General features: G+C 46.2%; 1 protein-coding gene across 1 annotated transcript in view; it reads left to right on the plus strand.

Annotated features, from left to right (window-relative positions):
* The window catches only part of MNAT1 (MNAT1 component of CDK activating kinase), a 128,344-nt gene that overhangs the window by 49,776 nt on the left and 62,781 nt on the right, over positions 1–15,787 (plus strand). The window contains exon 6 of the mRNA XM_083519939.1: positions 6,226–6,351. Coding sequence (XP_083376065.1) covers positions 6,226–6,351 — 126 coding nt within the window. The remainder of the gene's footprint in view (positions 1–6,225; positions 6,352–15,787) is intronic.

A 15,787-nucleotide genomic window follows, 5' to 3' on the forward strand; every position in this document is an offset into this window, starting at 1 on the left:
CACCTTAAAGACCAACTAAGTTAGTTCTTGGTATGAGCTTTCGTGTGCATGCACACTTCTTCAGATACACTGAAACAGAAGTTGCCAGATCCTTCTATATAGTGAGAAGGTGGGGAGGGGTATTACTCAGAAGGGTGGTGGGAATGGGAGATTGGCAGATAGCTGAGATGAGCCTGTTGACGACTCTTAACGACTGCAATAGGTCTTACAGGAAAAGGCAAGGGGTGAGAAGGTGAGAAATGGCTTAGTCATGTATAATGAGATAAGAATCCAATGTCTTTGTTCAGACCAGGTCTCTCCATGGTTTTAAGTTTGGTAATGAGTTGCAATTCAGCAGCTTCTCTTTCCAGTCTATTTCTGAAATTCCTTTGTAGTAAAACAGCTACTTTGAGATCTTGTATAGAATGTCCTGGGAGATTGAAGTGTTCTCCTACTGGTTTCTCTGTTTTGTGATTCTTGATGTCAGATTTATGTCCGTTTATTCTTTGGCGTAAGGTTTGGCCTGTTTGTCCAATCAACCACAGTCTTTGCTGGTATTCCAGTGGTTTGCAGACAAGGGGCCACATGGTCCTGACTTGGTCGGGAGTTCCGTAATTTAGGTTGAGATGCAGCGATTGTTCCACAGTCACCCACTGAGCTTCATGGCTGAATGGGGATTTGAATTCAGTTGTCCCCAATTGTAGTGTGACCCTCCATTCATTACACATGGTCAGTAGGCAAGACATCTTCCCCTGTACATGGGGAAACACGACGGAAAGCCCTATCTCTTTATCTCAAGTGGCAGGGGAGGAATACATGGAGGAGGCAAGCTGTAAGGTAGACATAGTCTCAAGTTCATAACAGCTCCAGTACTAACAGTTTATTTCTTTTAATGGCTGGAGTGGCGCACGGGGGGGGGGGGGGGGTTTAAACTGAGTCACCAAAGTGTTTCCAACTCAGCTTTAAATGCTCTTTTAATTTATACGGGGCGGACATTGTTTTCTTACACAGCAGTTGGTTTTACTGGAAATCCATTTTGCCAGATGGCTTGCAAAAAAAAAGAAAGAGCAGTTATAAATAATCTTTATAACATGACCAAAATAGGTAACTTAATGACATTTGTGCACACATTGCTACTAAACATATCTAAATATGTTGTTAATGACTGAAAGGTAACGCGAAGGGCAGGGGGGAAAGAAGGTTCTTGTTTGTGTTTCTTTCCACCCTAAAGGGAATATTCACAATCTCCTTTGTGAATTCTCAATTAATTTTTTTCTTTAAAAGAAAAAAAACCTCAGTTTGCATTGGTGGTGAGAACCTCATGCCTTATGGGGTGCAGGCTATCATTCTGATGGGATAGAGCTTAAGTAGATCTGGGATGCTTCTGAATCTATAAACAAGCCCTCTGCATTCCAGATAGCATCCCTCTTACAGTCTCCACCCCCAAGTTCAGCCCGGACATGGAGGTTCACCCTTGCAGTGAAGTTACAGGGAACCAGGCAGAGGGCCTTCTTGGTAGTAGCGCCCGCCCTGTGGAACGCCCTCCCATCAGATGTCAAGGAGATAAAGAGCTACACACCTTTTAGAAGACATCTGAAGGCACCCCTGTTTACGGAAGTTTTTAATGTTTGATGTTTTATTGTGTTTTTGTATTTTGCTAGAAGCTGCACTGAGTAGCTGGGGCAACCCAGTTACATGAGCGGCATATAAATAATAAAGTTATTGTTGATTATTATTAGCATCCATCTATGTATGACTTCCGTGCATTATACAGAAATTGCCCACGTGCTTTTTGGGTTCCCTCTTTGCAACTGTATGGTCTGAAAATTTCCCCTTTCAGTTCATAAACTGTGTTTTTAAATTCCCAGGATCACCCTAGAGGGATTGGGTCCCTTTTCATAGCAGAGGTAGACAACTCTGTAGACAACATTTTAAAAGGGCATAGGATGTCAACCAAATAAACGAAAGGCCTGGTTAAAAATGAACGTTTTTGCCTGGCGCAAAATGTATATACACCTTTGCCGGGCGCAAGGTGTATAATGAAGGTGCCAGCTGAACTTCCCTGGGGAGAGCATTCCACAGCCGGGGGAGCCACCACAGAGAAGACCCTGTTCTCATGTTGCCACCCTCTGGACCTCTCGAGGAGGAGGCACATGAAGGAGGGCCTCAGAAGATGATCTTAGGGTCAAATAGATTTTTATTGCATTAGCAGTGAGGCCATAGCATGATATACATTGAAATAACAACATAAAATGGGGATGGGGAGATAAAGGTAGATATCGTCCTGGGCGATTACTTAAAGAAAGAAAAGAAACTGCTGAGGCTGGAGGAGGGCCGTTAAAGGGTCCTTCAGCTCCTCAGATATGTCCTAACTCGATTGTCCTTGTACAATAAGGCTACTTGGAACTTCGTTCGGTTGTGCGGCGTATCGACTGCAGCTGTGGTGTTAAAGACGTTGGTGCCGCTTTCCTCTTCATCACACTAAGCAGGAAGTTAGCTGTCATCTCGGTAATCCAACAATCAGAATCCTGCATAAAGAGGGACACTATCCAAGGCTGGATTGGGAGATCTTAGGGTCCAAGTAGGTTCATATGGAAAGAGGTGGTCCTTGAGGTATTGGGGTCCTGAGCCGTTTAAGGCTTTATAGGTCAAAACCAGCACTTGGAATTGGGCCCGGAAACTAATTGGTAGCCAGTGCAGTTGGACCAGAATCGGTGTAATATGCTCAAGCCATCTTGCTCCAGTGAGTAACCTGGCCGCTGAATTGTGCCCTAGCTGAGGTTTCCAAACCGTCTTCACAGGCAGCCCTATATAACGCATTGCAGTAATCTAACCCTGAGGTTACCAGAGCATAGACAACAGTAGTTAGGCTATCCCTGTCCAGATAGGGGCGTAGCTGGACCACCAGCTGAAGCTGATGGAAGGCACTCTGGGCCACTGAGGCCACCTGAGCCTCAAGCAACAGCACAGGATTCTGGAGTACCCCAAGCTACGGACCTGCTCCTTCAGAGGAAGTCTAACGCCATCAAGAGCAGGTGATCTCCCACCCATCTGGTCTAGGGAACCACCCACCAACAGTGCCTCAATCTTATCTGGATTGAGCCTCGGTTTGTTGGCTCTCATCCAGTCCATTACCGAGGCAAGACACTGGTCCAGCACTTCCGCTGCCTCGCCTGCAGATGTAAAGGAGAAATAGAGCTGAGCGTCATCGACATATTGCTGGCAACGTACTCCAAACATCTGGATAACCCCACCCAGCAGTTTCATGTAGATGTTAAACAACATGGGGGATAGGATTGAGCCTTGCGGAACCCCACATCGAAGGTTCCACAGGGCTGAAAAGCTTTCCCAAGCAACACCCTCTAGGAACGACCAAGTAGGACTGGAACCACCGTAAAGCGGCGCCACCCACCCCTAGTTTGGACAGTCGCTCCAGAAGGGTACCATGGTTGATGGTATCAGAAGCCGATCAGAGGTTGAGAAAAATTAACAGGGACATGTTTCCCATGTCTCTCTCTTGACAGAGGTGACCAAAGCAGTTTCTGTGCCAAAACTGGGCCAATCCAGCCCCTAGATGTTGCTGGACTATAACCCCCACAATCCCATAATCCCCAGCCAATGGCCGTCATAGCTCTCAACTTTTCCCTTTCCTTGCGAGGAATCCTATTCAGAATAAGGGAATTTCTCTTTAAAAAAGGGAAACGTTGACTGCTGGGGGTTGATGGGAGCCTTGCAGCATCTGGAGGGTGCTCTGCTTGCTAGGTAAGGTAAAGGTAAAGGTACCCCTGCCCGTATGGGCCAGTTGTGTCCGATTCTAGGGTTGTGCTCCCATCTCGCTTAAGAGGCCGGGGGCCAGCGCTGTCCGGAGACACTTCCAGGTCACGTGGCCAGCGTGACGAAGCTGCTCTGGCGAGCCAGCACCAGTGCAGCACACGGAAACGCGGTTTACCTTCCCGCTATAAGGCGGTACCTATTTATCTACTTGCACTTAAGAGTGCTTTCGAACTGCTAGGTGGGCAGGAGGTGGGACCGAACGACGGGAGCTCACCCCGCCACGGGGATTCGAACCGCCGACCATGCGATCGGCAAGCCCTAGGCACTGAGGTTTTACCCACAGCGCCACCCGTGTCCTGCCCTGCTTGCTACTCCTGCTTAATGACACTCTAGCCTTGCCAATGGCCAGCCCTGTCTCCTCTCCCGTGCCTCCTTGCCTGGCTATTTCTGCCTCCGTACGCTGTAGAGAACAGAAGCGGAAGTATCTCCAGGATCATTTTAAGTTTGATGATTCAATTGTTCTGTGAAATAATATTGGGAGATGGCAGCTGAGAGCTTGAGTGGATGGTGTTTATATATACGCGTTTACTCACATGTCAAACGAGAGGTTTGGAACAAGGCTTGATTGGCAGGTAAGCTCCGGACTGGGAAAAAATATACTGCTGCTTCACGCAGTGCACTGTTTATTTCTTTAACATATTTACTCAGCCGTGGCTTTCAGAGGGGTTTACAAAGTAACATTAAAATGAAACAAAGAGAGAATTGAGCGGGCAGTTTAGAATATCCAGCAAAAAATATAGACAGAACTAAAGAGCTGTGGAAACTGAATTTTCGCCTGGTGCTGAAAATAAAAACATTGCCAGGAGAATCTCCCTGAGAATGGAGTTCTGCAATATGTGGGGCCACCACTGAAAAGCCCCTGTCTCCTTTCACCCCATTCCCAGCTTCATTGTTGATGCAGATGGGCACCCAAAGAGGCCAGGCAGATTCATCCAGGAGAATGTGGCCCTTTAAAATTTTGCACCCTGACCCCTTGCAATTGAGGGCTTTGTAGGGTACAACCAACGCTTTGAATTGTGCTCAGAAATGCACAGTTTCCAGTGTCACTGTTCCAAAACTGGCATCATCTGCTCTGTGGGAGCAGTAGGAAAATAAGAAGAGCTTTGTGGCTGGATCAATGCAGGGAAAAACATGAAGCCAGCCAATGCCTGTCTTGATTCCCGCAGCCCCTGTTAACTCTGTCAGGACAGCGAATCACAAGAGCAGGTGTCGGCCAAAATCACGATGCGGGAAACACTGGGAATCCAGCCAATGCCTCCATCCTTATTTCAGACTTTGTGATATATTGGTATATTGCAATGTTTCGCTGGTGATATATCACGATGTTGAAAACCAGATATTGCCCAGCCCTACGTCCCATTTGTGTTTTCCTGCAGCTGGTGTTCGCTAGCAATCTGCCTCTGATATAATGGAGATGATGGTGATGATGATAAGGATAATAATGATAATTTTATTATTTATACCATCATGACTAGCAGCAATTCCTAACCTTATCCTCCAGGAATTTTTCCTCAAGCCATATCATCACATGCACTGTGATACTACATAATTCATTTTCTTAACTGTGTATCAGGAGGAGGGGAGGAATCTGCCATTTTTGGTCTCAAGCCCACGGCGGACATTGCATCTAGTTCCCGTCAAAGCTTGGGAGTCAGTTCAGCCAATAATTTGATTTCTTGTTCTTTGGTATGCAGAGTGTTTGCCCGCATTAACAATCCTTCTGTTGTTTCTCTCGCTCATAAAAATTTAAGTAATTTTAACTTGTTTCTGAGCAACTTTCATGGCTTCGTATGTGCAAGCACGCCCATTTTCTTTTAAAATAGGAAAGGTTTTGACTGGCCTCCCTAAAAAGAAGTCGCTAAAGGAGAAAATAAATATGCTGTTGGTTGCGTGTACAATAGCGCCATTGTGCAAAGGGAGAGTGAGGATCACCTCCGAACGGCCTGAGGTGAAATCTAATGGAGAACCAATTTGAAACTGGATGGAGTTCATTGGTCGAAAGAATGCGTCTTAGATAAACATCTGATCCAAGTTAGATGACTTTCTGTGCTGCTTGTTTTTGTGATTAAGTTCTAATTATGATTACTTAAAAAAACATTTTTTAATACATAATGGCTGCATTTGGCCTTCTGAAATAAGGAGCTTGTTATATTGTCATTTAATGTGGAATCTATAAAAATGGCTGTTTGCAAGTCCCTCTGATTTATGAGGCTAATGCAGCTTTTTCTTATTACTGAAAGTGATCGTTTTCTGGTAAACCAGGAGTATCGAGCCGTGTCCTGTTCTCCTGAAAACAGCCTTTTGAGATGCAATTTGTCATTCTAGGAATATACGGCACTAATGGTGAATTGTTTATGCCTTTTAAATATTTTACTCTGTCTTATTTCTCTCTCTCCTTAATTCCATTTACAGGAAAGTTCTCATCTTCCTGCTTCTTTGCTGTTGGCCCAGCACAAAGACAGGTCCACCCAACTTGAAATGCAACTGGAGATTCCCAAACCAGTCAAGCCAGTTGCATTTTCGACTGGCATCAAAATGGTAAGGCCAGACATCTGTGTGTGTGTGTGTGTGTGTGTGTGTGTGTGTGTGTGTGGAGAGGGAGAGGGATGAGTTTTCTGCATTCTGCATTGCAGTCTTTAGCTGCTTCAGTCTTGGTCTTTGAGATCTACATTTGACTTGCATTTAACACCATGCCAGCATCAAACTTTGTGGTCGCACTTAAATAGTGTTGGTATAACCTAAATTTGAAGGTGGTGGTTAAAAAACAAATAAAGGAGGGGGAATTATTATTATATATTAAATTTCTATACCACTCTTCATCCGAAGGTCACAGGGTGGTTTACAATATAACCCCCCCCCCAAATACATTATGTGCTACACTGGTGCATGCAATCTGGTGTGAACCAGATTTCCACGTGGTTATTGTAAATGTGTGTTGCCTATTCTGAGTGGGCTTGTGATGGTGGAAGTAGGTAGACCTCTGCTTAGAGTGATGGGGGGGGGGTGGGGGTTGGACTAGAATCCCTTCCAACATTCTTTGGGTTTTACCCAACAAAATGGTTCAATTCGCATAAGGTCTTCCGCTCGCAGAATAGAGCTTCCCCTCTCTCTCCTCTCAGTGTGTGCTCTCCATGCCCCCCAAACTGTTTTGGGGGTTCCACCCAACCCTCTGGAGCAGATTTGGAGGGGGGCATGCAGGGATGTGCAGGGAGAGGACGGGAAGTTGCGTTGTTCAAGTAGATATCCTTGTGTTAACCAAACAACTTCATTGGACAAAACCCAATGAGTCTAAGTGGTGTTTGCACAATCCGTAGGTACACAAGAACTCCATGATTGCGCAAGCGACTCTGCCATACTTTATAGTTGCTCAGTAGTTAACAAAGCCACAAGTAGCTTTCGTTTGGGTAATGACTTAATCTTCTGTGCTGCTTAAACACTCCTTGCTCTCTTAATTCAAAATAAAAAAATAGGGGCGATTGCATGCAATGTTGAAATGCTTTTCCTTTTCTTTCCTCCCTCGATGTCAGCCCTCCAAAGCTTTCCTTGCTTGTTTTAACACATTTTTGTTGGTTCCCTGTAGCAAAATGCATTGTATGGAGATAATTACTTAATTCCTCAAATATCCCAATGCCATTTGGAGCAGTTTTATCTGGAACGTCAATCTTGTAAACGGTGAAGAGGTTCAGCGTGATTTCTGTAAGAACACTTCAGATAATTGGCAGCGAAAGCAAGCTGCAAACTTTTTTACCCTTACAGACAGGTTGGCCAAAGTCTTGTGTCAGCATGTGTCCAGCCCATATTTTGGCAAGAGGGATCTTACCCGGGATTCTTGATTTTTCTTGCAGATCTAGCTTCTGCATGGACTTAGCTTCCCTTGCCTACTACTCTTTACAGATACATATCTGGCATAGAGAGAATTCTCTGCAGCAGGAGTAGGAAAACTCAAGATCGGGGGCCAGATATTGCCCTCAAAGCCTTTCTGTCTGGCCCTTGGAACTCTTCCCAGGCCAAATCATGTTTTTAGATATGCTGTAAGCCGCCCAGAGTGGATGGGGAAACCCAGCCGGATGGGCTGGGTATTAATAATAATAACAGTACAGTGGTGCCCCGCAAGACGAATGCCTCGCAAGACGGAAAACTCGCTAGACGAAAGAGTTTTCCGTTTTGGAGGTGCTTTGCAAAACAAATTTCCTATGGGCTTGCTTCGCAAGACGACAATGTCTTGCGAGTTCCTGCGGGTTCCCCCCCTTTTTCTAAGCCGCTAAGCCGCTTATCAGCTGATCCGATAAGCTGATAAGCCGCTAAAAGCCGCTAATAGCGCTAATCCGCTAATCCGTCAATGGGCTTGCTTTGCAAGACGAAAAAACCGCTAGACAAAGAGAATCACAGAACGGATTCTTTTCGTCTTGCGAGGCACCACTGTAACAACAACACCCCTCACTTGCCCTCCTTCAAACCCAGAGTGTGTTTGCCTGCCTGGCAAGTGTCCTTGAAATCTAATAATGCTTGTTTGGATGCAGAGGGGTAGGGGGGGAGGCGAGAGCTGGGGAACCCCCAAGGGAGGAAGTCTCAGAGCCAAGGGATTGGCGGTGGGACAGCAACAACAATTTTATTATTTATACCCCACCCATCTGGCTGGGGTGACTTTGAACACGTATAAAAACACAACTAAACACCAGACATTAAAAACTTATCAAACATAAAAAACCCTGCTGTGATCAGTTCCCATCCCAGAACCAGAAGAGGTATAAAAAAGGGGGAGCAAAAACAGTCAAGGCATCAGAGGTCTCACATTGCTTAGGAAGGACCCAGGGAGGAGGAGATTTAGGGAGCTGTGGGAAGGCGAGGACCTCATTGGTTGCTGTGCTCACTAGGCCGGAGCTGTTTTGTTTCTTTGAATAAAGAGTTAGTGTCGGTGACACCTTGTGAGTTATTGCAGACCTGCACTCGGCACCCGCCCTGACATTGGGTTGAGGCTACAGAGGGATGTGTGAGCGTTTGTAGAAACTTGACTTATGTTCAAGCATAAACTTACATTTAGTACTTGGCCCACTTTTGCCTCTGGCCCTGCCTTCTACTGTCATGTGGTCCTTGGAAGGTCGATCTAAAAAATGGCATCTGCTGGGAAATGGATAACAATAACCATGGAGGAGCAGCTTCTTCTATTTCTTCTTCTTCTTCTTCTTCTTCTTCTTCTTCTTCTTCTTCTTCTTCTTCTTCTTCTTCTTCTTCTTCTTCCCTCTTCCCTCTTCCCTCTTCCCTCTTCCCTCTTCTCTCTTCTCTCTTCTCTCTTCTCTCTTCCTCTTCTTTCTATCAGAAGATGTTACAGGGCCTAGCTATCCCACTTATCTTCCAGCTCTCTCTGACGTGCGAGCTGTTTCCAGGAGAGAGGTATGGAACTACTGATTTCAAAATATTAATTTCCCCCTGCCTTTCGGCAAAACAGCTTTCCAGGCAGCTAACAACAGAAATTAAAGCTCTAAATTTAAAACAAATGTGGCAATAAAAATGTCTCAAACAGCAGCGAGAGGAGGCCAGCAATAAAACCATCAGCAACAAGTCAGCAGTGAAATGATAAAGCTGCCCTGAAATATTATCCACAAAAACATCACCTGGCACCTAAAAGCTAATAAAGGAAAGGTGTCGGGGAGAGCATTCCACATTCCGGGCACCACGACTGATATGGCGCTGTCCCTATTCACTTCTCAACTGTCCTCTGTAGATGGGGACCCCCAGAGAAGGCCTCTGAAGGAAGTTCATATGGGAGATGATGGCCGTTCAATAATCCTGGCATTGACAGGCTACCCTAGTACATTTGCTCATGGTTTGATTGGGTGAGGAGGCCACATTCAGAAAGCTTCCCATTCAGCAAAATGCAGTATGTAGTGGTAGTGGAAGAGCTCACAGCTTGTTGCAAGAGAGCCTGAAAGCCTTTCTTTCAGGATCTTAAATGCTTGCCAAACCCCCTGCAATATGCAATCTGTTGGATATGGAACAGGACAGAGTTCTTCCAACTGCATCATCTTAGCAACATTGTTCGCCAAGTCGCTGGTGTTTTTTGGTTCAGGGAGGCTCATGGTCCCAGCATTTGCAAATTCAAAATCTAGGGCCAGCCTTGTTTTTCTCTGTTGACACAAGTACTGTGGGTGCAGGGATGCTCTGGAATGTTTTTTAGGCAAAGGGCTGCAGGGCCAGGCACACAAACAATCACATTCACAGGCCAATGCACAAAACTAACCAGAGGCACGTATTTTTAATTCTTAGTAACTCCACTTAATTTTCACCTTCCATTTTCCCCATATGTCCCCACCACATTTGGATAAAGCTTTCCAGGACCCCTTTACCTGTCCTCACTGTGCAGAAGGCAAATGCTCAACCTTAAAATTGCATCATGAAAATGTCATGCATGCAGCTGAAAAATGCACGGGCACTTTCTGGATCTTTTGCAAGGAGCATCTGTGTGCTGGCACGATTCCCCCAGCTGCTCTATCTTCTTGTAGAAGAAGAAGCTTCAGTTGCCCACTTCACGTTGGTTCGGGATGAAGGGAGGTTTGTTTCAACAACACCTGGAAGGCCGCCATGTTGGCTATCCTTGTAGAAAGTACAGAACTATGCGTACCATTGGGGTGATCGGGTATAGAAGAACATCTTAACGTCCCTGTGGAGAGAAACAATTGCAGAGTAAAGGTGGGGTTCATGCCTTCATCATGTATGCTTCCATGAGGGATCTGGTTTTGACTGGCCATTGTGGGAAGCAGGATGGTAGACCAGACAGATCTGAACTAGCAGGGCTCTTCTTACGTTCTTATTATCAGTCTCTTTCAAATTAGTTCAGTTTTGAAAGGTTCAGTCCACCGTCTTGATTCAAAATGGTGCCCAACTGTATCTGAATATAGATGAAAATCTGCTCCTCGATCTCAGGAACTGCCATGCAACATTTGGTTGTGGAATCTTAAGAGCTGTCCAGCTGCAGAGCAAACAACTTTCTGGAAAATATAGGGCCGGATTCAACCAAGTTGTTGAGCTAGTAGAAGCTGGGGCAATGGGACTATCCCCTCCGTTCTGGAAAGAGTTTGTAGATTTCTGTTGTGGACTGGAATGTGTCAGGCCAGACACAAAGCCTTGTTGTTGTTGTTGATGATGATGATGATATAACAAAGACCTTTCAGCCACGTTAGAAAATTAAAACTTTCTTAGCGAAGAAAAGGTTCAAGCAGGAACATGTTTAGCTACATTTGAGAGGTTTGGGCTATTTCCTCCTTTTCCCTCTTCTTTTTTTGTTATTTGAAGTGTAAGCCAGACAGAGTGTGTTGAAAAGCAGCCTGTCATTCGATCAGTTTTTCTTTTTTTAAATGAGTGCTAACCTGCCAACTAGTGCATAAGATATGTTAATTAGCCGGGGGCTTACTATGTAATTGCCGATCTTTCAGAGTGTTCAAGCATTCAGCTCAATTAGCTTGGATTTAGTTTTTAGTTTAGTTTTTTTTTTTTAATCGTAAGTGACTAATAAGTCATTTTATTGGTCATCATCCTGCCCATTTCCGCCCCCAGCCAGAGGCCCAGCACCCACACAGCCTCACCTGATTTGCATGCAGTAGCCTGAGACTGAGCTGAAGGTTGTCGGCATATTGATGACAGCAAGTTCCAAACTCCCGGTTGACCCCACCAAAAGTGGAGCCCACAAGATGTTCTCTGCAGATTGGGCACAGCTGGTTTCCAGGGGCTCTGATGCCCCTTATCATGGACTGGTTTTCATCAGGTAGTTTGTCGTACAGAATAGCCCAGCTAGGGAGCAACTCCAGGATGTAATGGTGGTGGAGAAGTAAGCATTCTTTGGCACTGCTACCTAGTAGGCAAATTATGATCCTGTGCTTGTTCATTGATCCACTGGATTCAAGGATTCACTGTATAGCTCAGTTGGTTAGAATGTGCTGCTGATAATGCCGAGGTTGCAGGTTCAGTCCCCATGTGGGAGAGCTGTATTGGAGGTGCTTGGACTAGATAATCCTCAGGATCTCTGCCAACTCTACAACTCTGTGATTGTCACTACAGTTCTTGTGCCACCTGAACTGGAAATTTCATTACACAGAACTCATTAGGAAACTCAAGAGCCTCCCATAGAGACTTGGTGTGAATATTGAAGTCCCCCAACATAACTGTTTGGGGACGGTCCAGTAGCAGGGTAGTTGTTGCCATTGGGCATCAAGGCGAGCAGAACTTCAACAGAATACACCGCAGCCTTCCAGTTTGTGCTGGTGTTGCACCAAATACATAGCTGTCAACTTACAGATTTGAAAATAAGGGACCAGCAGCCTTGAAAATAAGGGTTCAGCAGCCTAAATAAGGGATTTTCCCAGCACAGGTATGTTCGACTTCTGAGCCCCTCCGAGCCAAAGGCAGAAAGCCCAGCCAGCAGCCAAACGAAGCCTCAAGCGGTGGTTCCCACAGCGCAGCAACCCGGCAAAGGGGGTGCAGAAAGGGAAACCACCGTCACCTCTCCGCTGGGAAGCGCTGAGCAAAAGTGAGTCCTCAGGCAATGCGGCCGATTTGATCGGCACAAGGCATGCAAGCTCCACCCCCCAGTCGTTCTTAGACTCCTTATTGGGTGAGCAACGCAGCCAAGCAACACAGTTGGAGCCTCCCTCCTCCCTGGCCGGCAGGGACGGAGGGAGAGGAGCTGCTTCCTTTGAAACCTGGGAAATTTAAGGGACATCATCAATAAGGGACAGCAGCGGGACACGGCGCTGGGATAAGGGAGTTTCCCGCCAAATAAGGGATGGTTGACAGCTATGCAAGTACTTGCACAACTGTCAGGCGTCAGGGAATCCTACCCCCCCACAGCAGGCTGCCAGAACAGATAAACAAGAAAAGCTCTTACCAAAGTCTTTTATTCAGTATTCACAGAGAGAGGCTTAGAAAGGCGACCTCTTGGAGTAATGGCGTTGTTCAGAGTAATCTTCACCCCACTTCCCTTCCCGTAGCTGCTTAGGGAAACTTGTCTCTTTGATCTTTGCTCTCCTACTTTCAATGCTCGCCAGGTTCTGAATCGAAATTATCCAACACCCCTTGCAAATCAGGCTTGTTATCAAAATGTACAGACTTTCAGTTGTTTGCAATGAACAAATCAAACAAAAGCAATTGAATTAGCTCAACACAATGGATGCTTCAAGTGGTTTCAGCTGAAAATCGCAACCTAGGTGCCAGTCAAAAACTTTCCTCTGTCACTGGGCCATTGGTCTTTAACTAGCTGTGGCTTTTTAGAAGTGGGCGGGATGTTTTTAACGTACTTCTTTTTCCAGTTGGTTTTAATGTGGGGTTTTTTAATCTGTCAGTTGTTGTTTTTTTGTAATTCGCTATGGATTCCGCTGGGCAAGATAAGCAAATGTAAACCATCATCATCATCAGGATCAGGGCAGGGCCTTATCAACAGTGGCACCATGGCTGTGGAACATCCTCCCTGGGGGATGTTTGTTCCGTCCACCCTCTGCTGATCTTTAGATGCTGGGAAAAGGCATTTCTTTGGTATGGTGCCCCTGTTCCCTGCAGTTTTCTGTTGCTTTCATTTCTCTGTGCCTGTCTTCTTTTTGCTTATTATTATTTTCTAATATTTCCAACATGTTGTTAACCACCTTGTATATCTTTAGAGACCAGAAGACAGGGCGCCAGTATATCCATTAGTAAGTAAATACTCATCAGTGGACTCCCAGGGTTTTTAGTGCTGATTTTTTTGCTATCTCTTCCTGTGTTGTTCACCTAAGCTGTGCAAGAACGACCAGTACTGAAAGACGGAAGGTGTCTCATAGAACTAGCCAAAAAATAGCTGGCGGGGAATAGATACTCTTTGTCTTTCCCTCCTCTTTCCACTGTTGTTTGCTTTGGAAAGATCACGTTTTAAGCACATGGAAGTACTTCACACTTTGGATAAATGCTGACTTCCTACATGCTTTCTGACAGAACAGCACATCATCCGTGCAATGCAAGCACATTTAATAGATTATCTCAATATAACTTCTCATTTCTGCTGTCTGGGTTTTTTGTTTTTTTTTAAAGACGAAGTCTATTGCATTCCTTCTTTTGTTAACCGTGGTTTTTTTTGACCATGTGCTGAATAAATCACGGAGGGCCGAAAAACGAAATAAAACCTTGCACTATATAAATATAATGGAAAGATGCATTTTGAGTGGTAACTTTTACTGCTCTAGAATGTTGGTAATAAACTTTTAATATTCAAAGTGAAATGGCTGAGAAAAGAAACTTGGATGAAGTTTTAATGGCTGGCAAATGTTGGTGGCCGTGAGATCAGATCCCACTGCTTTTAAGCATTTCTTTATTTAAATATATAAAAACGGCGCTTTCCTAGAAAACGTACCAAGGCAGTGTTCGGCATAGAAAACCATAGCCTTACAACAATAGCCTTACAAAAATAGCATCAGTGAAGACTTCAATAAACCGATTGGAAAAAAAGAATTCTAGTTGCGAAGGCCTGCCTGAACAGTGCAGTTTTCAAAAGATTCCTGAGAGAAAGCAGGGATGTCTCCCTCTGGACTTCTACTGGCAAGGAGTTCCACGGGTCTTGAAAACAGCCTGCTATTGACTTCAATAGAACCGATTGGTTTCAAACCTCATTCCGTCACAGGGGCATTTTCCAGGATAGCTACAGCTGGTGAGGAAGGGGGCAACCCGTAAGAACATTGGCAACTTTGGCAAGGAGCACCATTTGCTTGCAGCTCAGCTTAAACAGTATTTTGTGTGATTTGTTGCAGGTTTTTTTGTATTTCTTAAAAACGAGTCATGCAGCTGGGAGAAGGGCTGCAGCTCTTTGGTAGAGTGTCTGCTTTTCATTGGGAGCAGCTGCTTTGAACGTAGGCGCTCGCAGAGTCAGTCCCCAGGAACCTTTGGGTAGGACTCGGAAGGGCTCCTGGTACGTAACTCTGGAGGGCCGCTCCCAGTCAGGGTGAACAGCATTGAGTTAGATGCATTAAGGGGCTGTAGCCTCCTCTGTTCCCCTTGAAGTGTAAGTCGCAAGATCTTACAGGCATGTGGCTGCTGTATGCTCTAAAATACTGTATTTTTCGCTCTATAGGACACACTTTCCCCCCTCCAAAAATTAAGGGGAAATGTGTGTGCGTCCTATAGAGCGAATGCAGGATGCACGGCTAAACCCAAAGCCAGAACAGGGAGATGGAGCGCTGCGCAGTGCTCCATCTCGCTGTTCTAGCTTGGGGTTAGCTGCACAAAGCCTCCGCACGGCAGCGGGGTGAAGGCACCCCGCTGCCCTGCAGAGGCTATAAAGGCCGTCCCCGAAGCCAGAACAGCGAGACGGAGTGCTGCGGAGCGCTCCGTCTCGCCGTTCTAGCTTGGGGATGCCTGCGCAAAGCCTCCGCAGGGCAGCGGGGTGCCTTCACCCCGCTGCTCTGCAGAGGCTTCAAAGGCTGGGCTCCGGGGGCTTCAGGCAGCTATCCACAAGCCTTCCGAGTGCAGCAGGAGTTCCCACTGCGCTCGGAAGGCTTGCAGATAGCCGCCTGAAGCCTGGAGAGCAAGAGGGGTCGGTGCACATCGATCCCTCTTTCTCTCCAGGCTTCGCTTCGCTGGAGAGGCGCTGCACATTTCCCCCTCTCTGCGCGGTGCCCCTTCAGCGAAGCAGGAGGAGAAATGGAAGGGGCTCCGTTTCTCCTGCTGCTTCGCTGAAGGGGCGCTGAGAAGAGAGGGGGAGGATCCCCCCCCCCGTTCTCCACCTCCTATGGTCCGGTGTGTCCTATGGTCTGGTGTGTCCTATAGAGCGAAAAATACGGTAGTTTGGAAAGAGACAGTCCTTGAGGTATTGCGGTCCTGAGCCGTTGGCATCCATCTGCCCTGAGAGACAGTGGAGTACACTTCCAGGGGTGAAGTCTAACCACTGCGTTAGCAGCATCAAAGTGACCTCCCTGGGTCACAAGCCAGGGCAGTGTTTATGGAAGTCCTGGGCTGCCCAGAC

The sequence above is a fragment of the Podarcis liolepis genome (genome assembly GCF_965112155.1).
Source record: "Podarcis liolepis genome assembly, chromosome: 1".
In the NCBI taxonomy this organism is placed as follows: Eukaryota; Metazoa; Chordata; class Lepidosauria; order Squamata; family Lacertidae; genus Podarcis; species Podarcis liolepis.